Source organism: Python bivittatus, unplaced genomic scaffold, assembly GCF_059951505.1.
Source record: "Python bivittatus isolate LINGU-HERP-01145 unplaced genomic scaffold, Pbiv_v1 ctg000570_np1212, whole genome shotgun sequence".
NCBI classification, from domain to species: domain Eukaryota; kingdom Metazoa; phylum Chordata; class Lepidosauria; order Squamata; family Pythonidae; genus Python; species Python bivittatus.
In genome coordinates this window covers 4682705-4700684 of record NW_028277097.1, presented here as the reverse complement: position 1 = coordinate 4700684, position 17980 = coordinate 4682705, and the positions used below count along the sequence as shown (strand labels likewise).

General features: G+C 37.8%; 1 protein-coding gene across 2 annotated transcripts in view; it reads left to right on the top strand.

The window, feature by feature from the left end:
• The window catches only part of PARP8 (poly(ADP-ribose) polymerase family member 8), a 160844-nt gene that overhangs the window by 132645 nt on the left and 10219 nt on the right, over positions 1–17980 (top strand). For both annotated transcript variants that reach the window (XM_088152720.1, XM_088152719.1), the window contains exons 15-18: positions 6943–7035; positions 13608–13733; positions 15239–15304; positions 17563–17630. In XM_088152720.1, the coding sequence (XP_088008846.1) occupies positions 6943–7035; positions 13608–13733; positions 15239–15304; positions 17563–17630 (353 nt within the window). The remainder of the gene's footprint in view (positions 1–6942; positions 7036–13607; positions 13734–15238; positions 15305–17562; positions 17631–17980) is intronic.

Genomic DNA, 17980 nt, shown 5'->3' with positions numbered 1-17980 from the left:
CACATCTTCAAGCTGCCAAGGTTGAGAAACACTGCTCTAACATGTCAGTCATTTTCTTTCAAGAGAGAGAGAGTGAGAGAGAGAGAGCGTGCAAGCGCATGTAGAATATATAGTTAAAATTTCAGCAATCTTCATTCAAATATTACTAGTAAGAATAGGAAAATATACTCTGGTAATATGAAGCTTTGGAATTATGAGATGTTAAATATGAGTTGGGAAAGAAGAGGAAGAGACACTTAGGTGCTCTATTAGTTAGTTCTAGCCTGTGGGTGCTCTTTTGGGTGAACTTTAGAGAAGTGGTTTGCATTCCTTCTCTTTAAGTCAGGGATATTCTTCATGCAAAAAGCAAACACACTGTGTTCACGTAATAAACTATACTGTGGCCTACTATGACTCAAGACTATCCTGGTTCACACAACCTGTTAAGACGACAGTTCACTTCCTACCACATAGTGACTCACAAACAGATCTGTCCCATTAGTCTAGCATAGTGGTTTGTATGAATGCAGCCATACAGTTGGAAGAATGTAGTACATTGAGTCCATGGTGACAATGGTCTGGCAAACCCCTTTTATCTTGCCAATCCCTCTCCATGGTCCATTGGGATCATCCACTTCCTACACCAAGTTAAATACTTGACCCCAAGTTCTCTTTCTTTTATGTTTTTTTCCTATTCTTCTCTCCTTCTGGCTTTTGAGATTTTGCAAGCCATTTGATTTGTTCGTTCGTTTATACTATTTATATGGCTGCCCATCTCACAACAGTGACTCTGTTGAAAGCATAAGTACTAGACTCATCTGTGGTGTCTCTGGGCAGTGGGGAGGGGATGATCAAAACAGGCAAGATGGCAGTTAACTTTGATGCACATTCGAAACAATCTGGAACAACCTGAATCAAACCAATGGTTCAGACTGATTCAGTTCAATTCATATATCCAAACCAGTTTGATCATCCCAGTCAAGCTAAATCAGTCTGAATCCATTCAAACACTGAAAACATCTATGTGCATGAATGAAAGGTAACCAAATTAGTCCAAACTAAATCAGATGACAGAGTCAAATATTCACACAGAAGTAGTTCTGAATCATTTATTTAGGGGAATAAGACTCGTTTGAAATGATTGATAACCAGGAGCCATGAAATTTGCCACAATGATTTTTGCTTCCATTTATGACACGTCCTCTACAGTGCCATCTTGTGTCAAAATGTCAGCCCACTTTTCTTCTTTCATGTTAAAGCCGATTGGCAGTGAAACTCACAAAGATGCCACAGAACCCGGTTGTTCTGACATCAGCATATATCTGGCAAAGGGGCCAATATAATTTAATAGCTGTAAACATGGTCTATAAGATCAAAAGCCTCTGATTCAAACTACAGGTTACCCTAGCTGTAGAATACTGACCTTTTTACTATGATGTTTTGTTGTCTGTCACCAAAATATGATTTATTTCGCTGCCAGTGATCATTGTTTTCAGTTGTTGGCACAAACTGGTGTTTGGTTCTCTACCAGCAAAAGATTGCAGTCTCTTTCTCCTTAGGACTTTTTTTTTTTCATTCCCCTGATCATTGTTGCTGCCCTTCACTGAACCAGTTCTGATTTAGCCAAATCCTTCTTAAAAGCTCATTTTCCCCAAATCCTTAAAGAGCTTGAATGGGGTCTGACCCTCAGCTCCTTTTTGCCCCTAAAATTTCTGTTTACTGCAGACAACACCTCTGGGGTGAATAGCAGTCATGGGCAGGGACACAAAGAGGGATTTTACCAAGTAATAGATGCAGGGAACCAATCCTGTTCTGATTTGGTCCCATGGCTCCATTTTCTCAAGATGACGTGACTTGCTTTTTTAAATTGTGTAATACGATAGCATGCAGCTTCACTGTTTCTTTGCACAGTCTTTCCTGGGATGAAATGTGATACATAGGAAGAGAATACTAATGAAAAGCATTTAAGAGCTAAGTGAACTCCCCTTTGCTTCTGTTTCCTACTACACAAAATTGCATCTGGGCTCAGTGTTTCTTGTTTATTTGTTTGTTTTGCTTAAACTATTTCCATCCCCATTCCCAAGGGTTCTTTCAAGGCCAGAAAGAAGGCAAATCTCAGTGTTCCATCTGAATTCATTGCCTTTGGCTCTTATGCGCTCAGGTGGTTTTATGCTGTTTTGGCATAATGATGGTATAGATTGGAGCGGCAGTTTCCTTATAGATTTGTATGCAGTTTTTCTACCTTACTCTTCTGTGTCCCAGCAGTTCTGAGTTTCCTCTGAAATCCCATGCAATTCTGGCAAATAGACATACGGAATCATTTTTATCTTGTTTTATTTGGCTTTCTGCTTTTATTTAATTTTAAAGGGCAGTAAGATGCACAGCATCTCTCTGTGATCTGTTTAACTTTGGCTGAATCTCCTAGAATTAGGAACTTTCAGAAGATGGATTCCAGACTTTCATAAATCAGTTAGATTTCTTGCTTACCTTTCTTTTTATTTTTATATTTTTATATATTGTTGTTGTTAAGTCGTGTCCGACTCTTCGTGACCCCATGAACCATATTGCGCCAGGCCTTCCTGTCCTTCACTGCCTCCCTGAGTTTGCTCAGTTTCATGCTCATTGCTTCAGTGATGCTATCACACACACACACACACACACACACACACTTCTTGCCTACCTTTATTTATTTATACATACACACACACCCAAAGCACAGTGCTTTAGTTATGCAATTTTCAAATGGAGAGGGAAATGATTACACAGTAATCTCCCGGAACAAGATGTGTTGAATTGTAACTTCCATTGTCCCTGGGTATGGTTGATCGATAAAGTGTCAAACAAGTATATCCAATTCACTTCCTCCCTGTCACCCTGCCCTGGGAAAAGACAAAATAAAAGTGGCTAGAATACTGTTTCATTAACAGAATCCTTTCATAAACATTTCTATCCATATAAGAAAAACTGAAAAGGAAAAATAGCTTTGAAGAAACATGCTAGTTCTGTAGTAGAAAGGGCAAAATAAGTTATTTTTATAGGAACCATTTGCCTTATTTATTTATGGCCATGTCTTGAATTTGTGGCTACTGTTAAAATACTTGCAAGGCTAAACTCCATTGCAAATGCTTTCTTTGATAGAGGCATCTGCTACAAGATGAACATGCCATTTTCTTTACAGATCAAGAGAAGTTTAGAATGCCAGACAATGTTCGCCGTATTGGTATCTTTTAAGCCTTCCTTGTTCGAGCTTCATAAGAGGATTGAGCAATTGATAGAATAAACTGGTTCACTTACTCAGATGGTATTTTTGCTTTGAGTGGCTGGCTTTAATATGAAGGAAAATTGGAAGCAATAAATTAGGGAAACATTATGCTCTTATGCCAGGGATATTTTGACAGCCTGTCTAAACCCTCAGTCTTCCACACCTCTAACAGATCACAGATCGAAATAGAGCCATGCTTGGACCACTCCCAGTTTGCTGAGCACTTCCCTTGATAAATTGTAGGAAGTTCTTCTTTGCCTGACACTCTCCAGTTCAATGACCAGCACTGATTTACAAACCAGCAAAGTGTATGTAATTTTTACTGTGCAGAGGCCTTGAGGCATGCATATATATGTGTGTCTGTGTCTCCAACTCCTGCCCCTTTACCTCCAACTTTTGCTCATTCACTGGCATGAATGCCTGAAATAAGATTCCAGGCTTGTTCACCTGAATGTACTTAGAAGCTTCCTTACAATCAGGAAACTTTTATTTTTAGGGCCCCCAATTGTAGAAAGATTTCTAAGCAAACTCAGCTGAACACATGTCAAATCTTTCTTCAAATGTTCATATTTTATCCAGAAATGTCATCAATGAGAATGGAGATGTTGTGAGTAAGGTTTGTGTGCACTGCTCCATATTCTTCACATGTTTACAACAAAGATGTTAAGAATGCAGTAGCAGAGAGATGCAGACCATAAACCCCATGTCCCTCCCTACCAGTGACCTATTTTTTGCTTTTACAGCCCCACAAATGAAGAGGACTGAATATTTTGGTTGTTATTGTTGCTTTCCTTTGCCATATTGAAGTTTGGAGGTATTAAGTTACTGATTTTTATCCTTAAACACCCTCCCTGAATCACTCCCAAAAAAGGGGGAAGGAGGCAAAAATGCGAGTCTTGGTGATATTATGGCAGTCTTTTTACAGCCCCCAGATGGAGCACAACACCACAATGCAGCCTCCAGATTGCTCACCTTTGAGAGCAATTATATTAACAGTCACTAAAAATAAACCTTCACTGCTTCAGTGTGTGAAGTTGCAGCCCTATATTTTAACTATTTACCTTGTCACCAAAGATAATAAGGAATTTCTGGCAGGTAAAATTTTGCACTGGTGAATAAACAGAGTATTGGAAAAGAAACCCAGCTTTCTGCTCTTCCTGATCAACAAGCCTGTTTGACAGAACACAGTTGGTTTGGTTGGTCTATGAAGGGATGAGTATCCTGTGATAATTCCGGGCTTGTAAAACATGTTGGGTTCATTGTCCTGTTAAATGGACAGCCCTCTAGCTGACAACCTGAAGACTGAGCCCGCTGAAGTGGATCAGTCAAATATATACGGGAGTATCACCTGCAAGGCCACTTTCCTAAAATGTGGCCACAAGAGAACCAGTGGAGTTAATATACATTCTTTCATTTGGTCTAGAGTGCCATGGTACAGTGAATTAGATAGTGTTAGGCTTCATCTGCTGCCTAATTCAATGTAACATAGCAGATGAGATATATCAAATGAGCAATGCTGTATTGGACTTGAAACATAATGGATCTTCTAAAACCATCACTGCAAAAATATTTCAGTCATAGTCATCATACAATCACTGAGGCTGGAAGGAGGAGGAGGAGGAGGAGCATAATGTTCTAAACAAAACTGCTGGAAAATTTGTTGATGCAGGCACATGTCCATGAAGCAATTTTTTAAAAAAGCAAATTCCTTCTATATTTTTTGTATTTCGTATGATGCTAAGCACAACCTATTGTTTAGTTTTCATTTCTTTAGAGAAAATGACCCAAAGAGCAAAGTAAGATTGATTCACTGGTTATCCTTGTAACATGAAAAACATCATGATAGAAAATATCATGATGGTAAACTATTCAGTAGTTCTCTGTGTAAGATATAATACAGTTCTTTTTAAAAAAAAAATGGCTGAGAAATGAACTCAGCAGTAGCCCATCCTGAACTCAGCAGGATTATCTGTGACCCTGTTTATTTTGCAGATAAAGTTAACTGCAAGAATGAATGAATGAATGAATGAATGAATGAATGAATGAATGAATGAATGAATATATATATTCATTCATTCTTGCAGTTAACATTATTTTCTATATTTACTTTATATAATTTATATATTTCTTGCTGTGATCATGTCTCTTGACCAGTTTTACTCAGCAACGACAACGAAAGTTGTAGATGAAGTCTACATTTATTCCAAGCTTCAGCTGGAGTCGTAGTCCAGGTTATCTTTACTGACAATAGGAGCCCTGATAGGGTTCTGCATTTCCCAGGGTTCCTGGTGCCAAGAATATTGCTCGCAAAATAAGTATTGGTGCCTGCTGGAGTCTTAGTGTTCCAATGGTCTTAACTTCAACATGAGCTTGGAAACAAAATAATGTAAGAAGCAGCAATTCCATTTATTTATGAGTTTATCCATCAATTTCTCTTGTCATTAGTTTTTATTAATGGGTCAGAGAAGATAGAATGGTGTGTTCGGTCATTCACATAATGAGGAAGAGAAGGAACCTTATTTGCTCTGTACAGTGTCTGCAATCTTGACCTAGGTCAGGGTTCCTCAACCTTGGCAACTTTAAGATGGGTGGGCTTCAACTTCCAGAATTCCCCAGCCAGCAAGGAGGTTGAATTCTGGAAGTTGAAGTCCACCCGTCTTAAAGTTGCCAACGCTGAGGAACCCTGACCTAGTGGATAGGATGGCAAATGTCTAAAACAGAGAGCCTGTGTTATCTATTCAGGGTTTCTAGACATCATAGAACTTTGGGCATTCAGGGCTCTGAATGTTACTAGAAGAACAAACTGAAATAATACACCACTTGCCTCAGACTTTCATCCTCTAATTTTTAGAAAGCAGCAATGAGGATATAAGTAGCAGGACATGGGTAAGGCCGTCTGGTACAGGCCTTCATTCCCTACTCACTTGAATGAAATAATGTGAGGGAGAAGCACAAAGAAGGACAGAGATTTATTTCACATATTAATACTATGCTAAAATCTGCCTTACAATTTCTCCAATGTTTTCTTTTCCTGCATAATAGTTTTTGGATTTTATATCTTATTCTCAAAAATTCTCTTGGGAGTATCTTTGAGTTGAGCTTGTTGCTGGTGTGGGGGTAGGGATGCTACTGCTAGTAGTTGCTGGGGAAAGAATTACACATTTTCCCAACATTTTGAGGCCTCCTGGAAAGGCTCCATGGGAAAAGCCCCTCATGGTTTCTTCTCTTGGGATTAGACTGAAATGTGGAAAGCCAGGGAGCCTGCAGACCACTTTAAAGGTGATTGTCCCATAAAAGATGGGATGCTCATAAACAGCTTTGAGCTACCTAATCCATAAATAAATGCAAAAAGGCAAAAATAACATCAAACTTGTATTCCCCTTTGAAATAAATGATGAAAGCAAATTTTCTTGCATCAAACTGAATGAGAATTCATAGGCAAAGAAACCTGAATATTTTTTTCACATGGAATTAGCACACATGCCCAGAGAGAGAATGAGTGGGCAGTTCTTCAGATCTACACATTTCCCTGAACTGGTGCTACTCAACTTGGTTGCGATTGCAGCTCCCAGAGTCCCAACCAGACTTTGGTCAGGCTACATAGACATTCTAAGAAGTGCAATCTCATTGCAAGTGTAGACTGTCAGGTTGGTGAAGATTGCTAAATACAACAATGACCATTTTCTCCCCTTTGCTTTTAGCCAACTGTCTGTGAACGGGAACTGTGTGTATTTGCTTTCCAAACTCTAGGCGTGATGAATGAAGCTGCAGATGAAATTGCAACAGGGGCTCAGGTAAAATCAAATAATTTACTTGTACAAGAATGAATTATTTTATATAGCCAATTCAGTTAGCATTCCTCTTTGAACATCATTTTGCTTTATTTTATTGTCTCTTGATAAGCTCCAAAAATTTGTGATACTTTGGTTTTGCAGGATAGCTGGTGTTTTCAAAAATGCCAAACTTTTATGGTATAGCAAATGAAAAGTAAAGTAACTTTTCATGATTTTCTTTTGGAACTGTATTTTGTCAGTATAAGATAGTTTGTGTTAGTTAAATGCTCATGTGTACATTAGGACTCTGCAGCAATTTGGATTCAGTCTCCAAAAAGTGCTTCAAAGGGCGTAGTAGCAAGGAACCTAGCACTTATCTGCAGTGAATTGAAGCAACTTGCCCTTTCCTGAGCTGCTGAATGATCCTGGGAAAGACCCAGCTACTTTAAGGTATTGTGATCAGGTGCTACGTTCATATTCCTGTAACTCCGCAAAGCACTTTCTGGAGATCAAATCCAAAGCACTGCACAGTCATAGTATGTAGGAACTTCATTCTAAAACCATTCCATCCAAGCTTCCCTTTACAGTATCACACAAAACCTCTTCCTTCCTTCATGTGCTAGCTCTTCCATATTTTTATTCTTCAAGACCAGTTTTGTCAAGGAATCAAGAGTATGCAGATTGGCAGCCTTCAGATAAGCTGCTGGGTATTAGCTTTATGGCTACCCCAATCTATGTTGATAGCAGGAATGAGAAGTCAGTGACTCTCCAGGAGTGTTGTGCCACAATTCCCACCAATGGGAATTGGACCCTGGCAACATTACAAGGGCTACAAATTCCACACTACTGCCTTCTAGCAATGATATTATGGCTAGACAGATATTTGAATACCCTTGTCTTGTGGGTGGGAGCAGCAATTAATCCAGTACTCAGATCTACTGAACCACACTTCCTTGTTGGTACTAAGATTGCCCATTCATGAAAAGTGAGAAAAAAGGAGAGAAGGGAAGGCAGACTAGATATTTTTTGCTCCCTGATGTTTCTTTTTCATTGCACTTTTTGAAAGAATCATCTTTTTTATTTCCCTCCAGAGGCCTGAATATAAAGATTTTAGAACTAACCTTGGTATGAGTCAGAGTCCATCTGGGACTGTAGGAGGAATCAGAGGGTTGCATTAATCAAATACCTCTTTTTAATGTTCTCCCTGAGTGAATCATTTTAAATCAAAGAACTGTTATCAGAAAGATGGAACGGCTGTGATCTAAAGAATTCATTTCATGGCATTCCATTAAATAAAAATATGTTTACTGCTTCAAATGTTTGAATAATTGTTGAATGGCCCCTTTTAAGGTGTTTCTGTGCTACAGTAAGTATCATGATGTAGTCAAATAATTTTAACTGTAATCTTTGTTCTTAGATTGTTGCTGATTTTCCTAATTATTTCAGAAAGTTTTCATTTGTACTCTGACATATCCAAAGATGTTTGTTCAGGATTTTATCATAATCTCCAACCAAAAGAGGGAATATTAATAACATTAATGGGAATACTTTTACGTTGTTCTTTTTAAAGACAGTGAATATCAGGAACATGACCATAGTCTGAACATTTGTAAATTAAATCAGATGCTTTTTCAAAGGATGCATTAGGTGTTACTCACAGGCTACAGATGACAGTCTGTGAAGCTGAAGGTCAGTCACCAATCTGTTTCACAAAATGAAATCAAATGAATAACAAGAGACCAGAAAATTGTCCATAAGACAAGACAAAGTCAAGCTGCTAACAAGGTGTTGGAAACCAGGAAAGCAGCCAGTATTTTTGAAGACCAAGAGTTTAGAGAAGAGACACAGAGACATGGGTTTCTACAGCACTGTTGCTCCTAAAGATGCATGAAATATTTTTTACAGGACTAATCCAGCTTTGTCAGGCTCCTTTTCTCCCACCATAATGGGGGCAATCCATGTGTTCCTGGCTCATGCTTTTTCTGGAAGTGGTTTGTCCAGATCAGGAAATGATTTGTGGTATTCCTGTTAAATTCTGGTCCCTATTTTGAAGGCAGGATATATTTAGAACAGCTCAGATAACTTATTCTAGAGAAATAAGAAAAGCTCAAACCAACCCCCAAGCCCCCAAATCCATTTCACCCACTCTATAGGAAAAGCATTGGATCACTCCCACATTCAATATTTGGCACATAGCTTGTTGCTTCAATACTGGAGTTGAAGATCTCAAATAGAGAATAACAGTGCAACTGTACTTAGAGCTTTTCCCCACATCCCAGGCAGTGTGCTGTCTTCCTATTCATCCATTGGTGATCCAGCAGCGGTTTGCTATTATCTTCTGAACATCCATCTGAATACCTGGGATAAAAGCCATAAATTATTATAAGCTCTGTTTGGCTCTCAAATCTTAATCATCTTTCTCACTTTTTTTTTAAAAAAGGGAAGGCATAAGAACAAGCATGAATAGCTCTTTCCTAATGAAGTGTTGTCATTAATACATATAGGTTTCATAGTCATCCATTGAGACATTGCTTATACTTGACATTTTTTATATTTACCTTTCCCTACAGGGCACCTTCTAGATGTGGGGACTTCAGCTCCCATCATTCCCTAGGCTACCTGGTCATTGCTGGAAGTCCTGGGAGTTGAAATCAAAACATCTGGAGAATGCTCACACTGAGCAACAATGCTTTAGGTGTTTTAACTCTTTCCTGCTTCTCATGCAGAAAGGTTTACTGTGGTCCTGGGGGAAAAACGTTCACTTATTCCATGAGTATTTTATGATGTACACATTGCTGAGTAGGAAAAAACGAAATACAGCATATTCCAAAATTAACTGTAGACCAAAACTATTATTACACCCTCTCAAGATTACAAATATATGCACATTTTTAAGAGCTTCAGATTTCCTCACCCAGCAATATTTGACAAAAAGCAAATTCAAAAGAAAATGGTATGAGGGAAAAAGGCACCCTTTTTATCTCCAAAACCCAAAGGGAGAAATTACCTGATTTATTTTAGAGTTTTCTGTGTTTTGGAGTGCTACCTGGTGTGTATTAATCTTCTGTGGGATTGAGACACCCATTTTATCTATTAACACTCCTCCCCACCAAGGCCTGCTAAATACAAAAGGGAAAAAAAACTCCACTTGTTTAAAACATTTTTGGGGACAAGTAAAATGCTGGGGAGAACATAAAGCCCGTAGTTTACAGATTACCCATTCTTGTCCAAACTATCTGGGAAGCATCCAACTGGGAAAAGTTGGTTAGTTAATTTTGTTAGGGCCTGCAGCACAGAAGCAGCTAGTGTCACTGCTTTCTGGCAGCCATATCTCAATAAGAATGCATCTGAGAAGGCCAGAATCCTCTACCTTCTTCACTTCAAAACATTTATTGAATGTATAAGGATGTTTATCAGATAAAATCTAAACCTAGATGATGATGTGAGCCTTTCATTTCATATCTCAGCCTTTACAAAGCTGAAGGTCCTATCATTTCTCTGGAAGCGCAGCAGCCAGAGAGAGAATTAAAATAGTTTTTACATAAAATACCATGTTGTGAGAGTAGATAGTGGATTCAGTGATGGACACACCTCCTCTCCAATCAGTATTATCATTCATCAGCCCAGTCAGAATGGCCTGGGAAAAAATAAGAGGGAAGAGATAGATTGTTTGATCATTTGTTTCATCTCAGTACTTAGTCTTTTATCCTGAGAAGTTGTATGACTGGGCTTCACAAGATGCATTGGCAGCTGACCTGGTATAGCAAATTAATTTCTTAGGCCTCTAGTTTATCCACTGAAAATTTATAGCCAAATGTGTTATAATGAAAGGGACAAGACAGACTTATCTCCTCTCTCCTTTATTTCTATTGGCTTTAAAACCATTGGCAAGAAAGATAATTTAAGGAATCATATTGGCAAATCAAGAACATAAATTATATGCTGATTATGTTGTTCTGAAGAGTTACCCTTCCAAAGGACTTTTTAGAATTAATAATGGAGCATGTACAAAAATGGATTGGTATCAGGATATCAGATTAATAAAAACAAGGCACAAATGATAACATGGAATTTACCTGAAGAGGAAAAGCAACATTTGCAGCAAATAACAGGGTTTCCTATCACTGTTAAATCAATTAAGTACCTAGGAAATTATTTAACAAAATATAATAATGACTTATTCAAGAGTAATTATTCACAGACTTGGAAAAATAGAATGGCATATTGTATATCTTAAGATGGAAGAAGTTAAACTTGTTCAGGTTAGGAAGAATATAAACAGTAAAAAATGAATATTTTAACAAGGATCAACTTTCAAATGATTCCAGTAAGAATTGAAAACAAGACATTAAATGAATGACAGAGACAACTAACTTTATTTGATCAAACCAGAGACAAAGGATTAAATTTAGGATTTTGCAAGATGTGAAAGAACAAGGTGGACTGGCTATAGCACATTTCAAACTATATTATCAAGCCAGTTGTTTAACTTGAAATACAGATTGGATCACATTGCCATAGGATCAGGGTACCTCTATTGAAGGAGAAGGACTTGCAGGCATGCACAAATAATTTTGGTTATATACAAACAGAAGTACCAAGTCTATAAGAGATTACTTGATCATAAATAGTACACTAAAAGTATGTGATAAATATAAAAGAGTAAGTCCAAGTTATTGCCCCTTGCTTCAATGCTATAGTAAATATTTATTTTCATGAAGGGGAATGTACAAAAGAATTTGATTAGTGAAGAGGGAATAATTTGTATAGATAGCAAGATTAAAGATTAAACCAAAGATGAAATCTTTCAAGACACTTTCCTTAGAACGTTTAGAAATACCTCATTGGTTTCAGTATCTTCAGATAAGTAGTATAGTTTTTAAAAAATCATAAAAACAAGGTAGAACACTCAGAAATTTGGCCAAATTTGAAAAACATGTAACACAAAATTCTGAGCATCTGTTGCAGCTTATTTATAAGTTGTTATTGAAATGTGATTCAGAAACTGAATAAATCAAAGATTGTATGATTGCATGCAGAATTTAAACAGGTCAATTGATATGCAACAATGGGAATACCAATGGAAAATAAATACCAGGTTCCCTGCAAATATTACATTAAAAAAAAACTGGTACAGGATGTTTTTCACTGGCATATTACTCCAGCATAGATTCCAAAAATAGATAACTCATATTCAAAAAATGCAATAATTTTTTTCACATATGCAAGCTACTGCAGTAGAGAGGAGCTGCTATAGAGAACATCCATCATTGGCCCCTCTCCCACCATACCTCCTGGTAGGAAGGGATCCTAAACAACTGCTCCCAAGTTGTCTGAATAGGACGGGCAGAAACTACTGGAGAAGGTGGTCCCCAAGATATCTGGGCTCCAGCCATACAGGGCTTGGTAGTTAGCAATCAGCATCTTGAATTGCACTTGGAAACCTACCGGTAACCTGTACAGCTCATGAAGCAGAGGTGTAATATGGTAGTACTGCAACTGACCACTGATCACACATACACTGCATTTTGGACCAGCTGAAATTTCCAGGGCAGCCCCATGTAGAGTGAGCTGCAGAAGTCTGAGAGATGGCAAGGGCATTAGTGTCTGTTAAAATAAAATAAAAATATTTTTAAAAAGGAAATTATTATTTACAAAGGGTGGCATCACCATCAAGCATAGTTAGGAACATCTTTTAAGGAACATCTAACATCTGGAATAGTGACTTTATGAAGAGTTTTGTTTTTTAAAAATCTTCCCCTGTTTTAAAGTACATCTCTGGCACGTATACCTATTAATTTTAGCATAATTAATTTTCTCGCACACTATGGCTTTTATGAAGTTTTCATCCATTTTGACTGGGGAAAAATATTAAAATCATCTATATATTTCCTATGCTTGACTATGGGAGAAGTGAATATTTTTCTCATTCTCATTTCAGTTCTCGGTATTGAGTTGGACTGGATTATCTCTGGCAGAATGAGTCAGTCCATTACTAGACCCGCAAATGAGGATCCTGCATCAGATCAGGCATTCACAGGGGCTTTGTACCCAGTGCCATTCATTGGGTTTATAATTGCATAAACAAAACCCCCATAATTTCAACTATATTCATGTGGACTCCACCTCAACTTGCCATGTGTGCACATAGAAGGAAAGAAAAAGCCTGTTGGCTTTTCCCTTGTATATTCATGGAATGAATAATCTGAATCCCTGAATGAATGATCAGAACCATGCCATTAATAATTTGAAGAGGTAAATGGGTTGCTCTCAAAGGAGCAGGTTGTTCAAATGAAGGAGCCAGACCAGCCAAATTCTATAGAATCATGCACAGTCCTGTTGCCCTTTTATGTCACTTGACACTCGTATCGAATTGCTGTCAAAGTGGCGACACTGCAGCACAATGGACAACAGAGCAGGAGCTTCTTCCTTGCACAAGTCCTGCTGGTACAATTCTCAGTTTGAAAGCCCTGGTAAATTTCAACAAGGTTCTGTTCCAGATCTGTTGGGGAACCATTTATGCATTTATTTTGGGGGAGGGGGGAGTCTTCCTTTTAAACTTCCTTTTGCCTTTTCTTTCTTTTTCTTTCTAGGTTGTAGATTTACTAGTGTCCATGTGCCGTTCTGCATTAGAATCCCCCAGGAAAGTTGTCATTTTTGAGCCATATCCTTCAGTAGTAGATCCTAATGACCCTCAGATGCTAGCCTTTAATCCCAGGGTATGTATCATTCTTTTTTGGGGGCGAGGGGAAAGAGTGTTGATATGGGCAAAGAACACTGCTCCCTTCCTTTCCCACAGCAGTGGAAGATGGCTGAGATCAAGGCTCAGATAAAAAAATGTACCCTGTGTGGTTACTTATAATAGTATCACTCCTTATGGAAATTAGGAGTAGATATAGGTGATATCAGTTTATTAATTTATCAAACCTCATAAACATTCAGTTCACACATAGTGGTGAAGCCATAACATGGTTTGTTGCTTGAACCAGAAGTCTTCTGATTTGAACTAAGCCATGAGCCACAGTTTATAGATGTCAGTGACTGGGTTCATATAATACACTAAACCAAAACCAAGCAAACTACATTATGGCTTAGTTCAATCTTAGTTTATTCTTCAAGGTCTCAAGCAAAGGTATTTGTAAGGCATAAAATCTTTCTAACGAAAATTTCAGAGCAAAAGCAAAAAAGAAATGGGCCTTACCTCTGAGCTATTGGATGTTTTCAAACATATACCTATAAGAATCTAGTCCTGAATAACTACAGTAATTAATTTCTGAAATACTCACTTTAAGGTAGAGTTGGATACAGAAAAAAATGACTTGGCGTATACATAAAACATTGTATATACTCACATTCATTTTTGTTTCTAAACAAAGTGCATGTTAGTAGTTACCACTTGCTTTAGTGCTCAACATCAGGCCAATCTGCTGTTTTTAGATGTTTCAGACTAGAATTTCCATTAGCCCAAGTTAACATTACCAATTGTCAGGGATAATGTGAGTTTCAGCCCAAAACATCTGGAAAACATTGCTTGGGAGAGGCAGATGATCTCCAGATGTTTGGGGCTATAGCTATTGGTTGATAGGCATACTGTATTGATAGCAGTTTGAGCTTCAGATAGGAATGGTGCGGTGGCTGTTGGTGTACAGTCAGCAGTGGATTCTAAAGTCAGTGGAAAGTAGCAATATCTCCCCATGCGGTTTCAAAGGATAAAGCATATCTTGCTGTTTGTAGCGGAGCCAGGGTGGGGAAATGTATTGTCATTTGTCTTTGTGCAAATGATGCAATTGACATACTTGCTTCAGACATCATGACAAAAGTTGACACCAGTATGTCAGTTGCATTATTAGCACAATGATGTCATGATAAGGACAATATCATTTTGATATAATTATGGCTTGTGATGGATACCATTGCTTCTAGGGGCTAAAAGTTTCAGGTTCTTTATAAAATTATAGGAGATTGTTATGATAGCTACAGCAATAGTGAAACCATTCGTTCAGAGAAGTCATGGGCTCCTTTTCACAAGATATATTCAAGCAGAAAGTTTGGACAGCATTCTGTTACGAATGCCTTAATTTGAATGCCAGCATAGAACAGGGACCTGGATTCAGGAACTAAGTGGACCTTTCCAATTCTATGATTCTATGAGATATATCTGAAACGTAATATACTTTAGAACATGCTTTGGAGGAAATTAATCTACTCATTTCTTTCACCATAGAAGAAGAATTATGACCGAGTCATGAAAGCACTGGATAGTATTACTTCCATAAGAGAAATGACACAGGTAGGTAAAATAAATAAGTAAATGAATTGTTGTGTTCTAAATTGTTAGTAGGATGCATCTGTTTATGAGTTTTCAGCATTGTGTGGTACTGTTATTGTTTTACTAGAAACATGCAAGGGAAGCCTATCAAAAGAATCTTTGTGCAAATAACAAGTTACAAGATAAAATCAATGAACCAGAACATTGGCACATAAAGCTTGAATGGTGCCATTGATACCACATGCCAATACATAAGAACTTTTAAAATAGGGGCAGGGCGGCCCGAGAGTAAATAGATTGTTTCCAGTGTCTGGGGAATGCAGCACTGACCAGCAACTCCTTGCTGCATTTTTGTGTAGTTCTTTATTCGGATGCACTCTTAGGAACAAGCCAAGCTAACTGCCAAGGGAAAAATACAGATTTGTGACAATCTGCTGCAGAGATGATGATGGTTTTGCAAGTAAAAGCATTTGCTCACTTAAGTGAAACAGGAGAGCATTTGGAAAAGCAAGAGGGTTATATTGTGACTCTGCTGAAAGTTCTGCTGAAGCTAAATTTGATGTGTCTCTTCAGATTGGGCAATCAAAATGATGTACTGAAATGTGGTGACATTCCCTCAAGGTTTAAAATTGGGTCACAGTACATATCTGTGAATGTGCAGATTTATCAGCCCATCTCCCCATAGTAACCCCCAACTTCCTAAAAATGCACCCTTCTGAATAAAGTATCTTATAGCTTCAGGAGCTGCAACGGGATGGGCAATTTTTTGAAAACCAGGAAGAGGCACTTTCTTTGAGGAAAGTTACAGAATATATGAGTTGGAAAGAAAAGGAACATTATAAGTCTGCTGGTCCTATAGAAGCTAATGAAGTTCCTCTTCCCAATTGGAAAAGAATTTCTCTTCTCTCTCAGTCTCCCTCCATCCCCCAGTTCACCCTATTCAAGGATGTTCTAAATGGCATTTTAGAGGATTTTGAAATAGCATTATTGGGGAAGACATCACAAGGATGTATACCTGGATAGAATCTGTTGTGTATTTCGTTCATCCATGTGTTTTGGCATCAGTCCTTAAGAAGTATATATTAGATGCTTGGAAAGCATTATACATAAAATTGCTCTGAACAGTCTCCACAGTGGTCCAGTTTATCTTAAAGTTAAACCATGGTTTTAGCTCATGTTCATGAGCAACATCAAATATCCATCTCTTCTTTTAGCACAGGCAGGAGAAAGAGATAATCAACTTCTGGTTTTAAACTAACCAAGGGTTGTCATCATCTGAGGATATTTTTATCAGATTTTAACTGGGGAACAAGCTGTGTAGTGAAGATAGGTGTTTAAGAGTGCTGTCCTATTCCTAATAGCAAATTCAGGCAAGATAGATAGATAGATAGATAGATAGATAGATAGATAGATAGATAGATAGATAGATAGATAGATAGATAGATAGATAGATAGATAGATAGATAGATCAGACAGACAGACAGACAGACAGACAGACAGACAGACATGGAATTACTTGGAGGAATAAAGAAGGCTAACAAAATTCTACATAGAATTATATGTAGAATGCTATATAGGAAAAAGAATGCCTATGCAAAACCTTACATAGGTAAATGTACATGAAAATACATATAGATTTAGAGGCTAACTTTAATAAAATCTAACCTGATTTAGAAATGGGATGACTGAGCAAAAAAAAAAAGATTTGCCCATCTTATGACTTATGGGGCCACTGATAAATAAAGATAGCACAAGCAGGTTCAAGAAAATTTCTAAAACACCCATAGAGAACTGACCACACTGAGTAGAAAATGCCTTGTAAAAGATAGTTGGGAAAGAAACTCAGAACCCAGGGATGGGATGCAGCTGAATATGTCCTGGAAGAAAACGTGTTACTGTTGCTAGAGTTTTGAACTGCAGCCTATTAAAAGCCTATTGATCATAAAAAGTTCCGACCTAGTTAGTATTTGAATGGGAGATCACCAGAAAATCCCTGGGCTGTGCACTATACTAAGAAGTCAGAAGAAATCCCAGAATGTTCCAGTGACAACCCATTTCCACATTGTTACAAAAGAAACTACATGAATGTGCTCATGAGGTCACTAGAAATTGAGCTTGACTCAAGGGAGACTTTACTTAAAGTGATAGCCTTTCCTTTAGGTGACCTGCTAAAATGATCTAGTGTCTTTTGGGTTGGTAGAATTACCAGAATCAACACTAGATTGTATCTGGTTCCAGTATATCACTTAGATGACAATCATACTGTTATTATTTCCTAGGCACCTTATTTAGAAATAAAGAAGCAGATGGACAAACAAGACCCACTTGCGCATCCTCTTCTACAGTGGTAAAGATCATACATACATTTATATACTGTCTGTTTAATACATTTAGGATATTTCTGAAAGGTTATGATGACCCCTTAGCTAAAATTATACCTTGTTAACAGGATGCACAATCCCCTACAACTGAAGAAGACCCAATTTTGTTCTTCCCAGCTAAGATCATAAATAATGGCCCAGTGGATAATGACATTATTGGTGTAATAGGGAGACCATGTGCAACTTCTAAAAACTCATTCAGCATTCTTGCCTATATGAGGGATTGGGACATTGAATAAACACGTGGACATTGTAACACAAAATAGAGTTTCAGAATTCATAACATTATATCCTGGATGGGGATGTGCAGAAAGGT